The sequence below is a fragment of the Delphinus delphis genome, chromosome 10, assembly GCF_949987515.2.
Source record: "Delphinus delphis chromosome 10, mDelDel1.2, whole genome shotgun sequence".
NCBI classification, from domain to species: Eukaryota; Metazoa; Chordata; class Mammalia; order Artiodactyla; family Delphinidae; genus Delphinus; species Delphinus delphis.
In genome coordinates, this window is record NC_082692.2 from 46,248,610 (window position 1) to 46,268,490 (window position 19,881).

Genomic DNA, 19,881 nt, shown 5'->3' on the forward strand with positions numbered 1-19,881 from the left:
CAGTGGATTTGGAAAGGTAAATGCTAGAGAAGCATATTTAGGTAACTGCGTTCCCAGATCATTCTATTCCCATAAAATAAATGTTTGTATCTTAGTTATTAAGCAAATGGTTTTTAAATTAAATGTCCTTTATTTGTAAATTCAGGAGTTTGACCTGTGATCAAACCTTCCTATAGGTTTCATTACATCAAGATTGATGACCTTTATTCCCTTGAATAGTGAAATAGCCCTTTTATTGTATTGAGACACTCTTCATTGTTTTGGACAAAACCTCTTCAGAGTTTGAAAAGTCAGACCATCCTTGATGTTTCCTAGAGTAAGTTATTTGATTGTCCTGAACTGAGAGTCATACCCTCTAGTAAACCCTCAACTTCCAAATTAAAACATAAAGAACCTTCTCTTTGGCACTATCTACCTCTCTGATTTCAAAATCCTGAACTATATTTTACAATACTATTCTTAGTCCCATTGATGCTTCTGGTCCTTCACTCTTCATGAATCTAGAAAGTGTTACATTGGGTGTGGAGCTCTGACAAGATTACCCTCCAGAGCAGACTCTTTGGGGCATGGATTCTGTAACCTGGGAGAGTTCTTGCCCATTCAGCCCAGGAAAGCAGGGAGTTGTAGGTGAAGGTGACAGGAACTTGAGATGCTCTTCGGGATCAGCCGTTGCTTCTCTACCACATACTTATGTAGATGCATTTGTACAAAATCCCTTTGTAAGGATAAATTTTGGACAAAAGATTGTACATAAAAATAATTCCCACATATGTGAATTTAAAAATGCTTTTAAATTTGTGATTCAGACAAATCCCATTCAGTCCAAGGTACAAATAATAAATGTGTTTCTATTTGAATTTCTTGATCGAGAAAGCTGTGCAGACAATAGACATCTTTTTTTTTTCTGAAGAGGATTTATGTTAAAAGAAAGTTCCCTGGGACATTAAGAGGAAAAAACCTGCAAAAAGCACTATAGTAAAGTATATCTCTGAGGATAAAATATGACAAGAATAATTTCTAAAGTAAAAACCAAAGTGTAAAACTTGCATGTACTCTCTATTATGGGTTTTCAACATTTCTTTTTATTATTTAGCTTATTCATCGCACTGGAACAGCTCCTGGGAGAATAATTGGGATCTCTGAATACACTGACTTTTTTAGTTCATATTTAATTTTTACATTGCTTTGAACCTTAGATATTTAGCATAAAAATATTTGGCAATAGTCATAGTTGACTAGTGTTATTATTGTTATTAGTATCATCATTTTACCATTGAGGAATCAGAAGCTCAAAATAGTGAGGTCACTTGCCCAAATTTATACAGTATTGAGGGGAAGAGCTGGGATTTTAACCCTGGTCATCACAATCAGAATCCGGCCTGTCAAAGCTAATATGAAATGTACCCTTTAAAGGTTATATGGTCTGTCTGACAATAAATTTATGATTCATTTGAAAGTTAAAATTCAAGAAAGTACACATGGTGATTTTAATTTTTTCTTCTTCTGAAACACATGAGCTCTTTGGCTTAGAGTAATTTTTCAAATATACGATCTCTTGCAGTAAAGTTGTACATTTAAACTAACTTAATAATAAGTAAACCACCATCGAAATGATGCACTGTTGGTTATATCAAAGCAATATGTAATTTGAAACTTTTGTAATTATATTCTGTCAAGTGAATTTAATGTTCACAATAAATATCAATTAATGTGAGAGTGTGGCTTTGGAGTCGACACAGCAAATTTAAATCCCTTACTTAACTGGAGCAAAGTTCCTTCGCTCCTTTGAGAGAAGAGCTTTAGCTTTTTGAATGTTTATAGTGTGCCAGGCACTGTACAGGAATTTTATACACATTACCTCATTTCACCTTTACATGAGACATCTAGAATTCCCTTTTTTGTAAACTGAGAAACTGAATCTCAAAAAATGAGTAACTTTCTTCAAATACTGTAGATAATGAATATCAGGGCTGTTAACTCAAATCTAGATCTCTCTGACTCCAAAACCCTTTTTCACTTTTCACTGCTCTCTGCTGCTTCCAATGCCCACCTAAGGAACCTATGAAGAGTAAATGATATAATATATGTAAAATACGCAGTAGTAGCCTCATTGTAGATGCTCAAAGATTAAAATGAATAGTTGCCTTTTTGAACTTTGAATTTTCTTAATAATATACTTTAGAAGACACTCTTTTTGGAAAGTAACATTTTCTGATACCAAACTTATGACTGGCAGGATGAGGATGCCTGTGAAAGGAGGTCACGTGACATTTTAAAGCCATGAGAAACCTCATGTGGCATTACATCTAATGCCCTCTGTTGTTTTTGGTTTGGCAAGGTTGTGGAACATTCTTATATCTTATATGTAATTTCTGTACATAAACAGGTCTAAGTTGAGCTGATGTGGTTGAATGAGGTGGGAGAGGTCCAAGGTGGTCCATGAGACCCCGAAGAAACTGGGGCCACAGGAGCAAACTGCTGAGTTTGCAGTTAGGAGTGGAGCCATGACTAGAAGAGCCATTACACTCAGCATGTTCTACAACCTGGTCCAAGGTGTTTTCCTGGGCCCAGGGCTACAGAAGGGTATGTACAGAAAAGTACTGGGTGGTATTTGTTCATAGGATATTTGAAATATTTTTCCCTATACATAGAGAGTAATACAAAAATATATCCCAGTCTCTAAGATGGTGGCAGTTGTTGTCTGGACTCCACTTTAAAGGTTGCTAAGGTTGAGTCCTGGGTGCAAAGAGTTGAAATAGCCTAATAATAACTTATGCAATTGCTAATCACATTATCCAATAAGGTGACAAGCCACAGGAGGGACTAGATAGGATGGGTCACTGTCAGAAAGGTAGCTTATTCTACCTTGTTCATGAGCAGCACTGAGTTACAAGTTTTTGTTGTTTTACTTATACAGACTGTGTTTGTTCTTATAATCACAGAACAAATACTGGGTGTGGTGCAAATTGCAATTGCATAATTATTTGATTACAAAATAAATTATCACTCAATACTCATATATATGATCTATACATTGTTATTCATTTAATGAGACATAGTGAATGTAATAATAATTTGGAGACATTTTTCCTAAGCTAAAAAGAAAATCATATTAGTTCATTCCAATCCAAGGTCTCAGGACAGTTAATGGCTAACCATTAAAAGAAAACCTTAGCATGACAGTAGAGTAAAGATATTGTGCTATGATAGAAGAAAAATGCAGTGTGATTTTTACCCTTGGGTAATTCATTCATCAAGAGTTTATTCAGTATCTTCCACATGTCCTATCTGATATACGTGTATATAAAAAATAATTTTGGGGGATGAGAAAATGATAAAACAGACATGCATAAGGATAAATTTTGAAATAGAATGATGATGCTATAATGGATCAAGGGACAAAATATTATGTAAAAAACATAATGAAGGAATTAATGTAATTACACAAGCAATTTATGATACAGTAAAATCTCCCTTAACCTACATGCTTTTGGTCTGGAAGTTCTTTGATAATGAAAATAAAGGTTAAAGGGAAATTATAAAAAATATTATAAAGTGCAATAACAGTAACAAATACAACAGTTATGAACAACCTTGGGAACAAATACCACTGGATAACAGTCAGGTTATCTCGGACATTATCTTAAATATTTATCTGGGAGTAAATATTTTATAAATCTAGTGAGTCAGTTAAGTGGGTGAGAGTAAAGACTACTTCTCTTGTAATTAGCTATTTAAGAAAAAAGAACATGTATATAGCATCACTTACTATGTATACATTAAGATGAACACATAGGTGCTTACAAAATGATGAGTAAAGAACTCAGATCAATATGGGGGAGTAAGAAGATGCAGAGCTCACCTCCCCCGACAAACACGTGAAAGATATATCTACATGTGAAACAATTCTTGCTGAAAACTGGCATAAATACTGGTATATAAATAAGGCTGTAAGATAGTTACATAATTGGCTAGGAAAGGAAAAGAAGTAATCAGGTCAGGACTGGTGCCACTGGGAGGAGACTCAGAGGAAAATGGAGATAACACGGGTGGACACCTGCCTGGGGAGTGAGTGGTAAGAGCCACAGACTGGGCATCCCAGCCCAAGAGTCTGACACAGGGAATATAAGTACCTTGGTTGATTGGAGGGCTGGTGAGACTAAGGATGGCTGAGGGAAGCCTGGACTCTGTTCATGAGGAGGACGTGAATGGTTGCTTGCTCCCAAAGCAGGGCAGAGAAGGCAAATCAAAACCTTGAATCATTTCCTATGACTGCCCTGGTGTGCACCCCAGGATGAGCCAAGTGAACGCTCCAGCACTATTTTCTTCACATTACAGCTCCACACTGGAACAAGGGCTGTCATGACTGAGGTTAAACTTGGTCGTGAGATGCTGTAGCAGATCAAACCCTAAGCAGCGTCTGAGCAGGGAGGGGCCAACCATTACTGGAGATTGCACAAGTGGTGCATCAGAGGCAGTTAAGAGCTCTGGTGGCCAGACCACCACACCTTGTACCCCCACCTTTGCTGAATACCCACACCAATGCCTCTTGCTTCAGCACCGTTCCCCTCTGGGGTGAGGGTACTGATTCTGGGAAGGGGAAGAGCAAACACTTAAAGGGAACTGAGCTGGCCTGGACTTGACCCTCAGGGTTTCTGCTCCAGCAGCTTGGGACATGCCCACGATAGGGCAAAGATAGCCACTAAGCAGAGGGGAAGTCTCAGTTCACACCTGGCTCTGGCCTTAGCCCCTCCGTCTCCAGGCCCACCTCCTACCAAGGTCATAGCTGCCAGCACTACTCAAGGAAAGACGTGATTTGTATTCATGTCAAATCCAGCTCTCCTAACAAAGTCACTGGGCACAAACAAGACTGTATAGGGACACTCTCACTTAAGGACACTCCTTCAAGACCACAATAAGTAACTGTTTCACCTGAATTCATAGAGATAGAGAAAGATAAACAAAATGAGAAGGCAGAGGAATTTGTCTCAATTGAAAGGGCAAGAGAAAACCCCTGAAAAATAAGTAAAGATACAGAAATAAAAGATTTATCAGATAAAAAATTCAAAGTATTAGTAATAAGAATAATAACTGAATTAAAGAAAAGAATAGATAAACACAGCAAGAATTTTAACAGGGAACTAGAACATATAAAATAGAACAAGTCAGAACTGAAGAATATAACAACTGAAATGAAAAAGAAGAAGGCATGAATAGCAGACTAGGTGACACAGAAGAATGCGTAAGTGATCTGGAATATAAAATAATGGAAATCACCCAATCAGAACAATAAAAGACAAATTTTTTAAAATGAAAAAATTTAAAGGATCTTTCAGAAAATAAAATGTGTACCAGCATTTGCATCATGTGAGTCCCAGAAAGAGAAGAGAGAAGGGGTTCGAAAATGTGTTTAATGAAATTATGGCTGAAAACTTCCAAAGCCTAAAGGAGACAGATATCCAGGTACAGGAAGCACAGAGAGTTCCAAACAAGATGAACCCAAACAGATCCACACCAAGACATAGGGTGGCTCATTGGATAAAAAAACATAATCCATCTACATGCTTCTTACAAGAGACTCATTTCAGATTTAAAGACACATACTGACTAAAAGTGAGGGAGTTTACATGAAAGATATTCCATGAAAAAGGAAACAATAAGAAAGTGGAGGTAGCAATACTCATACCAGACAAAAGAGACTTTAAAACAAAGTCTATACAAAATACAAAGAAGGTCACTATATTTAGAATGATGAAGAGATCAATACAGGAAAAGGATATTACACTCATTAACACATATGCGCAGGAGCACCTAAATATATAAAGCAATTTTTAACAGACATAAAGTGAGAAATTGACAACAATGCAATAATAGTAGGGGACTTTATCACCTCACTTATATTGATGTACAGATCATCTAGCCATAAAATTAATAAGGCAACAGTGGTGTTAAATAACACAACAAACCAGTTGGACTTAATAGATACCTAAAGGACATTCCATCCAAAAACAGCAGAATATACATTCTTTTCAAGTGCATGTGGAACACTCTCCAGTATAGATCACATGCTAGGCCAAAAAGTGAGTCTCAACAAATTTAAGAAGATAGAAATTATATAAAGCCTTTTTATTTTTTTACCACAATGGTATGAAATTAGAGATCAATTATTGGAAGAAAAATGGGAAAAGCACAAACACAAAGAGACTAAACAACATGCTACTAAAAACCAGTGGGTCAATGAAGAAATTAAAGTGATAATCAGAAAATACCTGGAGACAAATGCAAATGGAAACACAACTTTCCAAAATCTATGGGATACAACAAAAGCAGTTCTAAGAGGGACATTCATAGAGATACAGGCTTACCTCAAGAAACAAGAAAAATCTGAAATAAACAACCTAAACTTCCTTAAACGGATTAGTAAAAGAACAACAACAACAAAAAAGCCCCAAATCAGCAGAAGGAAAGAAAAAATAAAGATCAGAGAGAAAATCATTAAAATGGAGACTAAAAAACAATAAAAAATATTAGTGAAACCAAGAGCTGTTTCTTTGAAAAGATAAACAATTTATAAACCTCTAGCCAGTCTCACCAAGAAGAAGAGAGAGGACTCAAATAAACAAAGTATGAAAGAGGAGAAATAACAACTGATACCATAGAGATACAAAAAAAAATCATAAGAGAATACTGCAAACAGTTATATGCCAACAAATTGGACAACATAGAAGAAATGGACACATTTCTAGACACATACAACCTTCCAAGACTGAATCAGGAAGAAATAATAGACAATCTGAACAAAACAGTCACTTAGTAGTGAAATTGATTTTGAAATTAAAAAAATTCCAGCAAACAAAAGCCCAGGACTGATAGCTTCACAGGGGAATTCTACCAAACATATAAATAAGAGCTAATATCTATCTTTCTCAAACTATTCCAAAAAACTGAAGAAGATGGAGCACTCCCAAATTCATTCTACAAGGCCACCATTACCCTGATACCCAAACCAGATACACTACAAAAATTAAAGAAAATTACAAGCCAGTATCTCTGATGAATATAAAAGCAAAAATCCTCAACAAAATATTAGCAACACAACTCCAACACTATATAAAAAGGATCATACACCATAATCATGTGGGATTTATTCCAGGGATACAAGGATGGTTCATTATTTACAAATCAATCAGTGTGATACACCACATAAACGAAAGGAAGGATAAAATTCACATCATCTCAGTAGACACAAAAAAATGCATTTAACAAAATTCAACATCTAATCATGTTAAAATCTGTAAACAAAGTTGGTATAGAGTGAACATATCTCAACATAATAAAAACCATTTTTAACAAACCCATAGCTAACATCACACTCAATGGTGAAAAGCTGAAAACTTTTCCTCTAAAATCAGGCACAAGACAAGGAACAAGACAAGGAACAAGTGATGAGAGTGGCCCACTTTCACCAATTGTATTTAACATAGCATTGGAATTCTAGTCACAGCAGTCAGACAAGAAAAAGAAATAAGAGGCATTCAGATTGGAAGGGAAGAAGTAAAAATGTCACTATTTGCAGATGACATGATGCTATATTTAGAAAACTCTAAAGTCCACCAAAAAACTATTAGATCTAATAAATGAATTCTGTAAGGTTGCAGGATAAAATATTGACATACACATCTGTTGCTTTTTTGTACACTAAAAATGAACTCTCAGAAAGAGAAATTAAAGAAACAGTCCGATTTACAGTCACACTAAAAAGAGTAAAATACCTGAGAATATACTTAACGAAAAAGGTGAAATACCTGTACTCTGAAAATTATAAAATATTGATGAAGGAATTTGAAAATGATACAAAGAAATGTAAAGATACCACATCTTCTTGGATAAGAAGAATTAATATTGTTGAAATGTCCATATTAACCCAAAGCAACAGATTTAATGAAATGCCTATCAAAATACCCATGGCATTTTTCACAGATCTAGAACAAATAATCCTAAAATTTATATGGAACCATAAAACCAAACTGCCATAACAAACTTGAGAAAAAAGAACAAGCTAGAGGTATTATGTTTCCTGACTTCAGACTATGCTATGAAGCTATAGTAATCAAAACAACATAGTACTGGCACAAAACCAAACACAGAGCAATGGAACAGAATAGAGAGCCCAGAACTAAACCGATGCACTTATGATCTATTAATCTACAACAAAGGAGGCCAGAATATACAATGGAGAAAGGACAGACTCTTCAGTAAGTGATGCCAGGAAAACTGGACAGCTTCATATAAAAATTGAAATTAGGACAATTCCTCACACCATATACAAAAATAAACTCAAAATGGACTAAAAACCTAAATATAATATCAGAAACCATAAAACTCCCAGAAGAGAACATAGGCAGAACACTCTTTGACATAAATTGTAGCAATAGATTTTGGAGCTGTCTCCTAAGGCAAAAGAAATAAAAGTAAAAAGAAACAAATGGGACCTAGTCAAACTTAAAACTTTTGTACAGCAAAGGAAACCACTGTCAATTGAAAAGACAATCTACTAAATGGGAGAAAACATTTGCAAATGATATGGCGGATAAGGGGTTAATATCCAAAATTTATAACCAGTTCACACAACTCAATATAAAAAAAATCCCCAAAGAACTCAATTAAAAATAGCAGAAGATCTGAATAGACACTTTTCCAAAGAAGATATACAGATGGCCTATAGGCACATGAAAAAATGCTCAATATCACCAATCATCAGAGAAATTCAAATCAAAACCACAATGAGGGCTTCCCTGGTGGCGCAGTGGTTGAGAGTCCACCTGCTGATGCAGGGGACACAGGTTCGTGCCCCGGTCTGGGAAGATCCCACATGCTGTGGAGCGGCTGAGCCCCTGAGCCATGGCCGCTGAGCATGCGCGTCCGGAGCCTGTGCTCCACAACGGGAGAGGCCACAAGAGTGAGAGGCCCGCGTACCGCAAAAAAAAAAAAAAAAAAAAAAAAAAAAAAATACAGTGAGATATCACTTCACACCTGTCAGAATGGCTATCATCAAAAAGTCAACAAATAACTAATGTTGGTGAAGATGACAAAGTAGAACTCTTGTACACTGTCGGTATGACTATAAATTGGTGCAGCCGCTATGGAAAACAGTATGAAATTTCCTCAGAAACTTAAAAATAAAACTACCATATGATCCAGCAATTCCACTCCTGGGTATATATCAAAAGAAAGTGAAAACACTAATTAGAAAAGATACATGTACCCCAGTGTTCATAGCAGCATTATTTACAATAGCCAAGACATGGAAGCAACCTAAGTGTCCATCAACAGATGAATGGATAAAGAAGATGTGGTATATATAATGGAATATTACATGGCCATAAAAATAATGAAATTGCCTTTTACAGCACTGTGGATGACCCTAGAGAGTACCATGCTTAGTGAAATAAGTCAGGCAGAGAAAGCCAAATACTCATATCACTTATATGTGGAACCTAAAAAATGAAACACATGAATGTAGATACGAATGTATATAACAAAACAGAAACATACAGATATAGAGAATAAACTAGTGGCTACAACTGGGAGAAGGGACAGGGACGGGGTGAGATAGGGGTATGGGATAAAGAGATACAAACTACTATGTATAAAATAAATAAGCAATAAGGATATATGGTACAGAACAGGGAAATATAACTATTATTTTGTAATAACTTTAAATGGAGTATAACCTATAAAAATATTAAATCACTATATTGTACACCTGAAAATATAATATTTTCAATCAACTATACTTCAATTAAAGAAATGGTGAGTAGGACATCAACTCAGTTACTTAGGTGTTCTCTCTGCTGTTGGTGTTGGTGACTTTCAGGAGACTATGGAAGGACAAAACAAAATCTGAAGTAGCACAAAGGAGGAATACATCGTCTACATCAAATTATGAACAATTTATAGCATATTCTAAAAAAATTACCCAAAGCAGGTGACTGTTCTTCTTAATTGGACAAAATGTAAACATTTTCTTTCACTAAAATCCCACTTTAAACAGCACTCTATTTGTGTGTGTGTTTATGTGATTTTAAAGGGTCATTCCAAGTAACAAATAATGATCACCACTGAGACTTCTAAGGATAGTAGGGCCAAATAACTGTCGTCCCCTTTATCTCATTGAGCTCCATAATGAGCTGGACATATAAGCTTGAGAATTAGCACTCAGTAACTAAATTACTCTGTTTAATAGAGGTGAAAATAACTTGAAATTCCCTAGGAAATTCCAGGTGGGAGGACAGAGTAATAACAAAAATTAGAGACAGAAGAGAAAAAATTAAAATTGTGTAATGAAGCAGGGAAGGGCTTGGGGAGAAGAGAAGGAGGATTTTTTTTGAGCTGTCTGTAACGAGATTATCATTACAATGATACAATGTGAACTCTTTGCTTTCTGCCCCTCTGATATTTTAAATGAAGTCAGTGTCACCCATAAATTATTTTTAGAGTGGATCTTATAGGATGTTTTAAGAAATTTTGAGTTTTATGTTAAAATTTGCAGTTGGCAAATCCAGGAACCAAATGGCTTCACCAAAGCACAAGAGGACATGTAATCCTGTGTCCTATTTTGGGGAAGTTGTCTTGAATCATCTGAACTAAGATAAACTACCTAGTTGTGAGCTGACTTGAGTGTCTACCCCAGAATAGAATTGGGGGTGGCGGATCCTAACCATCCTGCCCTTGCTGTTGGGCAAACTGTTCAAGAAAATAAAAAATGACCTGTCCTGAAGCACATCTGTTTTAGGGATACAATATCAATATCCATGAGAATTGTGTAAACTAATCTGAGCTCAACCTTAAAAACTTTGGATGAATGCCTTCTTTGGAACTGGCGGTTACAGACACAGAGTTAGGGAATTACAGACACAGAGTTAGTGATGTGAGATCACTAGCATTTTTAGGTAAGCTCTTCATAAAATAGGAGTTGAGTGAGAACCTTGAAAATAATAGTTTCGCCCAGCACTGATAACACAGTTACCAAGGAAGCAGAATCTTTGGGGGAGGGAAAGGAAATTCACAGCATAAGTTCTTGGTGGATCAAGACCTGTAACCTGCTCTAGGGCACAGTGCAGGGCACAGTGCTACATAGAACTGGATACCAGGAAAGTGTAGTGTCTTTTAGAAACTAGAGATATCCATGGTATATGGATGTATAAAATGTTTACTTACACTTAAGTATGTGTACCGGCAATACACCTATACTGATTAAGAATTTGACCTTTGTTATGAGATTAACTGGATCCTATTCTCTGATTCATAGTCTGTATAACTCTGGATAAGTTTCTCTCTCTGTGCCATAGTCCCCTCATCAGTAAAATTAGGGGAACAATATTATCTAGCATATAATTTTGCAGATAAAATTAGATAATCCATGGAAAGTACTCTGCATACCTAATAACCTAAGAAGTAATACCAAAATTATGACATCTATTCCATTACTGGTGTTGTTTTAAAAAATGACTTGAAGAAAATATACTGAAAATGTTAACAGTATATCTTGAATTGTATGATTGTTGAGTAAAAAAAATACATTTGTAATTGTTGAGATTTTTTTTGAAGTTTTCTCCATTGAACATGCTATTTTGAATTAAGAGGAAATTTCCCCAGCTGTCAAATTATTTCTGGGTTAGAAACATTCTTTTGTAGAAGACAAAATACAAATGATAATTCCTAAGAGAAAGCTTCCTTTAAAATCCTTTTAACAATTAAATACATGAATGCAATTTAAATTAGACTCTCTTTAGTGCCGTGCTATTCTCTAAAAGATAACTGATAAAAACTGATATGTTTTACTTATAGTTTACCTTAAGGTTAGTGTGGGTTAGAGTATTTGGGGATATGTAACACCGGATTTGTTATTCCCTAATGACCTTGTGTAAACAATTTCTAATATTTAGCAACTAATAATTTTACTTAAAATAATTAGCTTGTGATTCCTTTGTAATAGTTAAACACCATGAATTATCCTCTGAAGGTCAGTGGCTAAAGTAAATGTCCTCAGTGGAATACATATGCCTTTATACATGGAAGACTAAATAATATCGACTGAGTGTCCAGTCTTTTAAAATGGAATTTTGAATCACGTCAAGTAAATTCACCTTCTGGTGTGTGCATCTCACATTCTTTTGATTTATTCTCTCTTCCATTTTCCATGTCTTTATTAGATGGAGATCCAATGTTCCTAGTGTTAACTTTGGAATGATTCATTTCAGTTTACACCTAAGATTTTTCTAGCATTTCTAAATTTCTTAATCTTTTTCTTTACTCTTCTTGCTATTGTGTGCCTGTTCTAACTAGTGTAAGCTTCCAGGGCACTATGATCTTTGTTACAAAACATGCAAGATATGATGGGGCAGAAACATGAAAACACTACCACCCAGTTCATAATTGACTTACTAGGTAATGCATTTATTACAAAGATAAACATTTTCCCAATAATATATTTGGAACTCTTGTTCAAGAAATACCTCAAGAGACTGTATTAAATTACTATAAATATACTTACTGGTGTCCAGGCCCTTGTGCTTTTCAGGATGGCTGTGATGTCTGCTTATATTCAAATGAAACTTGGAGCTTTATATTATAAATCCAACCAGGGTGTAAAGTATTGTTTTTGAAAATAAAATCTGAACACTCTGGCAGACTCTGGCTAGGTATTCATCAAAATTAGATATAATAATCAAGTGTCATTTTAACTCACCCTGAATGAGGACTGAATGGCAAAGACAGCTCATAATCAAGCAGTATCCATTCTCACTGTTTTCTGTCATAAACGAAGCCCTCGCATTTTAGGTGGCCTCACAGCTGCTCGGTCCGAATCCACATACAGAGCCTCCATTGCATCCAGGGCCACCATGTGACCACGCTCTTGCCAAAGACACGTCAGCAGAGTTGATATATGAAGCCTCTGGTACATGTCCTTGAAAGGAAGCTTTTTGCTGTCCACGCTTTCTTTTTTCCACAGAGTGGAATCCAGAAGTTGTGATAGACAGCCTCCTTCATCAACACATATGAGAGGAACATCTTAGGGGCTGGAGAAGGGTGCGGAGAAAGACCACCTGCTCCTCCAGCTGCCTGTAGCCGCAGACTCTTGCATTAAAGAGAAATATCTCTTCTTCTTGTTTGAAACACATTTATTTTGGTCCTTGTTGAAAAAAACAAACATTATTTTAAAATACTACTTGAGAAATTGGAAATATTTATTATCATTATTATATTAAATTCATATGGCATTTTTTAGTATACAAAATATTCTTCAATTTTCTCAAAACTCACAAAATTCTTTGAGGTACATACTATTATCTTAACTTCACATATGAAGAAACTAAAGCTTGGGAAATTTTGCTTTGTCAGAAGTCATCCCCAGGAGCAAGGGCAAATATAGCACCTTTGAAGGTATGAGTCTGGTTTTGAAAATAACCAGCAGTAGCTCATGGGAGGTTCCGCTGTGGTAACTTTGGTTCTCTGAAGTCTTTATCAGAGCTGTCCCCTACTGCACTGAGTCCTGGCTCCAGTCCTGACTCACTCTTGACCTTGAAGAAGTTGATTAATCTCCGAAGACTTCAGTTTCCTCATACGCTTATATAAAGTTTGATTGGGGGAGGGTGGATGTTGGGAAAAAGGAAAATGTGTTTTTAAATAGAAAGCTGCATTTTTCATGAACAACAGCCTATTGGTTCTACTGCAAAGATATCTCATCTGGCTTATTTTGAGAGTCTGAAGTCAAGTGTTATAATTCTGATCTCAATGCCACACCTCCAGTGGCAGACCTTATTAAATTTGGCTAGTAAGTAGCCCATAATAACCAGCAGAAAACCAGCTGAGGAAGTATTGAGAAGTGTCAGAATTGGACATTAAGAGAAACCTTTTTAATAAAAGTAAAAACTCTAGTTAGATAGAGAATGTATGCCTAGGAAAGTAAGAGTGTATTCCCGGGCTGACAAGTATTGCTGTGAGAGATTTGAGTAGGTGTGGGAGGCACAGGAAAACAAGCAGGCCTTTCCATCTCTGTTATGGATCCTCCATGTGTTGAAATGATGGGCATTTCTAATCAGATAAACACTTTAACATGTGTAATACAGTTACCTCATATGAAATAGATAGCAAATTTGCTTTTGTTTATCCAGTTTAGGTGTATTCATGTTACACTTCCAATTTCATCCACACATAAAACTAAAAATTACTTTAAAAATTTTTATCCTTTGAAATTTAGTGAAACAATTGCTAGTTTGGGGGGAGGAGATTCAAGAAAGGTAAAATATAATTAATATTATTTATGTTAATTTTTAACTAAATTTTGCTTCCTTGAAATCCAAATGCAAATCTGGTTGCAAAATGAGCTGGGTTTGAATCCCAACTTGAGGTTACTTAAAGTCTTTTAAACTCAATTTCCTAATCTGAATTATGTGAATACTGTGCAAGGTTATTGTGAGATTGGAGGTGTCTGTAAAACACCTAACACACGTGAGCAAAGTACCTGGATCAGACGCTGATCTGCTCAGCATCTGAACTGAATTAATCAGGCCCCAGTAATGACTTGGGTGCAGTACTAACAAAATATCTGAGGGTATGTAGCTCACGCAGAATCAAGGCCAACATAATGCTTAACAGCCATCCCTTTAATATACTCCTCTATACTGACCAAAGTGAGGCGGCCAAGATAGCGAAGTGGTGAGTAGGAGCCAAATGATGACCTACACCTGCAGGCATGAGGCTGAGAGAGAAGTCTCGGTTTTGCTCACTTTCATGGAGAATGAGTAACATTTTCACCACTTCTCAAAAAGTATCTAGAAAATCCTGGTTCTCTTAAAGAGCAATGGTCATCTTGGTTTTATTATCTGCAAACGATTACTTGTCAGGCACAAAAACAATCCTTTCCTTCCAGTGGAGTCCACTGAGGAGTTAATGGCATTTCTGTCACTTCTTTTCAGGGATTTAGCATTTTTATTTAGCTGATTAAAATGTGGTGTAGATGATAATCATGCCAGATTTTTTTTTAACATCTTTATTGGAGTATAATTGCTTTACAATGGTGTGTTAGTTTCTGCTGTATAACAAAGTGAATCAGCTATACATATACTTATATCCCCATATCCCCACCTCTAGGTGGTCACAAAGCACTGAGCTGATCTCCCTGTGCTATGCAGTTGCTTCCCACTAGCTATCTATTTTACGTTTGGTAGTGTATATATGTCAATGCTACTCTCTCATTTCGTCCCAGCTTACACTGCCCCCTACCTGTGTCCTCAAGTCCATTCTCTGCGTCTGTGTCTTTATTCCTGTCCTGCCCCTACGTTCATCAGAACCTTTTTTTTTTTTTTAGATTCCATATATATGTGTTAGCATATGGTATTTGTTACAATGGAATATTACTCAGCCGTAAAAAGTAACAAAATTGAGTTATTTGTAGTGAGGTGGATGGACCCAGAGTCTGTCATACAGAGTGAAGTAAGTCAGAAAGAGAAAAACAAATGCCAGATTTTTTTTTTTTTAAAGAATCATTCAAACACTCAAAAATGGCTTGTACCAGATTTTTATTTCTCAAAGAGTTTCTACTAAGGGAAAATTTGCTTAGATTATGCCCTCTGTCATCTTCTCAGTAAATGTTAAATCAATGCAAAATGAGTGGATTTGTATTTCTAAAAATAACCTTTTTCACAGGAAGAAGAACTAAGGAAGAGTGGGGAAGCCAAATATGCACACTTGAGTGATGAACTTCATGTATTAATTGAAGTGTTTGCTCCACCTGGGGAAGCTTATTCACGTATGAGTCATGCATTGGAAGAGATTAAAAAATTTCTGGTTCCCGTAAGTGCTTTTCATTTTTACAAAGATGTTTCTCATCAGTTTCTATTAAAAAATGTGCCTTTGATTTTCACTGACTTTTTAGAAAAGAAACATATTGCAGACTAATTATCTGTAGAGTTGACATGAAGATTAAAATTAAAAAGAATAAAAAAACACTTAGCACAGGACCTGGTGCCACATAATGGTGGTTTGGAAGCAGCATTTGTCTTCAGTACACTGCATGCCACACACCCATTTGTAGCCATGAAGAATAAGACAGTTAACACATAAACACAAATACGTAACTGAAGTTGTATACTTTTCTCTTGTGTCTTAATTACTTAGTAGTTGACATGTATTGTTCATAATTTTTAATTAGTAGAGAATATCTTCAGGTAGAGTGGAAGGGGAAAAAGATTAAACATAATATGTGTAACAAGACAACAATAGTGTTTGAAAATATCAAATGTATCTTATGCAATAGTATGTCAGGTGCTGGCTCATTATAAAACATAATGTAAAATAATCAATACTAATAAAACTAGACATTTGTTGACATTACACAAAAATTGGAAAAATAAACTTATTGCACTATATGAAGGAAACAGAGAATGTTCATATAGTAAGCGAGCAAATTCAGGGTTGCATACTGAATAGAATTCTCTACTGATTTTCTAAGAAATAGAGGAAGGTTAAATGAATGAAGCTTTCCTAAAGGTCGACAATTTAGCATTCCAGGAAGAGGTTGTTTGAATAAAAATCTTGGCATTAGGCTTGGAGCTGGGAATAAGATAATTAGAAGAGAATGCTGAGTTAAGTTTTCTGGATTGCCCTGGCAGGAGTCTTCAGTGGACAGAGAAAGAGAGAATAGCTAAGATTAATCTGTGCAATGAAGAAACACTGTAGATTTCTAAACTAAGCAATAAACTCAGAGGAAATGGTGGGTAAGATTCATTGATTGGCAGTGATTTTGATAATGGGGGAAAAAACAGAGAATTTCATAATGGAAAAGCGTCAAAATCTAACCACATAATCTATTTATATGCCCAGTTTTAAAATTCCTGTCAAGACAAGGTTATAGAATAATCCCATACCACTCTGATTATTCCATAACTTTATATGCACACAGAATTTCTGCACAATTTATTATCTGGTACTTATCTGAACACTTCCCTAAATAGATCCCATGTTTCTTAAGAATGAGAATGCTATGTTCTCTCTTCCTTTTACTTCTGAACTAAATGCCTGGTTCTGTTGGGTAAACAGTTTTACTATATTTAGCTCAGACCAGACCTCTGGTGATCTAGGTGATCTAGAAAAAGGCTAGGACTGCCTACATTACTAACTCATTTTGTGACTGTAGACAAGTCAGTTAAATTCTCAGAACTTTAGCTTATTCATCTTTAAAAAGAAGGTAATAATAATAGACTGACATCTGTCATAAGTATTGTGAATATTAAATGGGGTAATGCATATGAAAGGACATAGAAAATTATAAAGCACTATATATATTTTTTATTATATATATTATATATAAGTAAATTGGTGTTTTAAATCTATCTTATTATAGTAGATAAAATCTTGGAATGACTTTTTGAGGTGAAATACATAAAATGAAATATTATCTCATTACTACATAGATTTTAGACCTAGGCTGTACGCTAGGTTAACCCTATTTTATTATAAATACCAGTAATACATCTTGCTTACTTCTTAGACCCCTTGATACTTGTAATCATTTCATTTATATCTTCTCCACTGAAATATATGCTCTATGAGGGTAGGGCTGGCAGTGTCTCTCATATTCCCATCATTTAGAGTCATACCTGGCACAATAAGTATTTGTTTGATAGACTGACTGAGGGAGTGTCTGGGGATGATGCAGGGCATTAAAACCTCATCTGCGTGTGGTCTGGGGAATAGTACCCTACAATCAAGATGCTCTCCCTAAACAGATATAGATGGAGATGGAAAATGGAAAACCTTCCTTTGGCCAGTGTGACCTGTTCCTGCTGCCTCTCGGTTTTATCTCTGTCCATCCAACAGCTCCTCACTGTGCATCAAACACCCCAGGCTCCCTCTTCACTAAGGGCCTTTGAAGATTCTTCTCAAAAATATTGACACAGCCATCTCCTTGTCATTCAGGTCTCAACTCACATGGTAGCATTGCAGGAAATTCTTCCCTCACTACACAGTCTAAAGTAACATCCTTATATTTGTACAGCCCTATTATATTTTGTCCACGATACCACCAGACACCCGATTTAACACTGTGATTCACTGTCCCATCATGCCCTGACCCTCTTCACTTATTTATTTTCCTCATAGCTCTTAACAGCTTCATATGTACTATATATATATATATTTTTTTTTTTTTTACTTATTTATTGTTGGTTTTCCTGTAAAATATGTGTCATGAGGACATGGATTATTGTATCATTTCACTGCTTTATTCTCCCACCTTGAACATAGCCAAGCACATAGGAAGCACTTAATAAATATTTTTTTCTATGAATGAATAAGCTTTTAAAAAATAAATACTCTGATAACTCTCATTGTTGAATTAGTAAATTTTACAGTCAATGAAAGCCATTCTACTTGGTAAATTTTTCCCATTTGCTTTGCTGGCCTCAGCACCAAGCAAAGGATGGCAGCTTCATTCATCACCAGAACCACAAGGGGCAAAAATTAACTGTCAGTTCTTTTTCTTTTATATGAAATCACTTGGTAATTCAGGTTTATTTTGACATTTATATTAAAGTCCATAGAAATACTCACATATCAGGATATTAATATTTACAAACATTAGAGGTGAAGAATTATACCCAGTAAGAGGCAAACTAGAACAACATAGAAAGCTAATGTCAAATAGTACGGAGGTCCACTGACATCTAATTCCTCTACACAATGAAGCGTCTTTCCATGGTTAGAACTTTCATCTTCCTCTATGCTATCCACCATCTACCCAACTTCTCCTACAACGGGCTGTGATCGTCTAAGACTCCCGACTGTAGAACGTACAACTCCTCATGAAACGTCTGAATGATGTCAGATGTTGGAAAACAATACAGTTTTAGTACTTTAAGTGATATGTTAAGACAAATGAATGATTATTGCCATGGGAAAAATTTCCAGCTTGGTGGTTTCCATTCAGTCCTATCAAAACAAGGAGAGTGGCAGGTCAATAAAATATCAATAACTTGAACCCTGCTAATTTAATTTAATTTAAACATCTTTATTGGAGTATAATTGCTTTACAATTGTGTGTTAGTTTCTGCTTTATAACAAAGTGAATCAGCTATACATATACATATATCCCCATATCTCCTCTTTCTTGTGTCTCCCTCCCACCCTCCCTATCCCACCCCTCTAGGTGGTCACAAAGCACCAAGCTGATCTCCCTGTGCTATGTGGCTGCTTCCCACTAGCTATCTATTTTACATTTGGTAGTGTATATATGAACATGCCACTCTCTCACTTTGTCCCAGCTTACCCTTCCCCCTCCCTGTGTCCTCAAGTCCATTCTCTACGTCTGCATCTTTATTCCTGTCCTGCTCTTAGGTTCTTCAGAACCTTTTTTCTTCTTTTAGATTCCATGTATATGTGTTAGCATACGGTATTTGTTTTACTCTTTCTGACTTACTTTACTCTGTATGACAGACTCTGGGTCCTTCCACCTCACTACAAATGTCTCAATTTTATTTCTTTTTATGGCTGAGTAATATTCCATTGTATATATGTGCCACATCTTCTTTATCCATTCACCTGTCGATGGATACTTAGGTTGCTTCCATGTCCTGGGTATTGTAAATAGAGAAGCAATGAACATTGTGGTACATGACTCTTTTTGAATTATGGTTTTCTCAGGGTATACACCCAGTAATGGGGTTGTTGGTGAATGCTGCTAATTTTAAATCTTAAATGCTTTAAGAAGGTGCTATATTAAAGTTTTCCTTATATTAGCTAATTTGTCTTGCAAATACTGATTAGGAGTGTCAAATAAATTATTTGACAAATAACAACAAAAGGGCTATAAAACTCTAA

General features: G+C 35.7%; 1 protein-coding gene across 1 annotated transcript in view; it reads left to right on the forward strand.

Moving 5' to 3' along the window:
• The window catches only part of KHDRBS2 (KH RNA binding domain containing, signal transduction associated 2), a 684,497-nt gene that overhangs the window by 298,948 nt on the left and 365,668 nt on the right, over nt 1-19,881 (forward strand). The window contains exon 4 of the mRNA XM_060022069.1: nt 15,712-15,858. Within this exon, the coding sequence (XP_059878052.1) occupies nt 15,712-15,858 (147 nt within the window). The remainder of the gene's footprint in view (nt 1-15,711; nt 15,859-19,881) is intronic.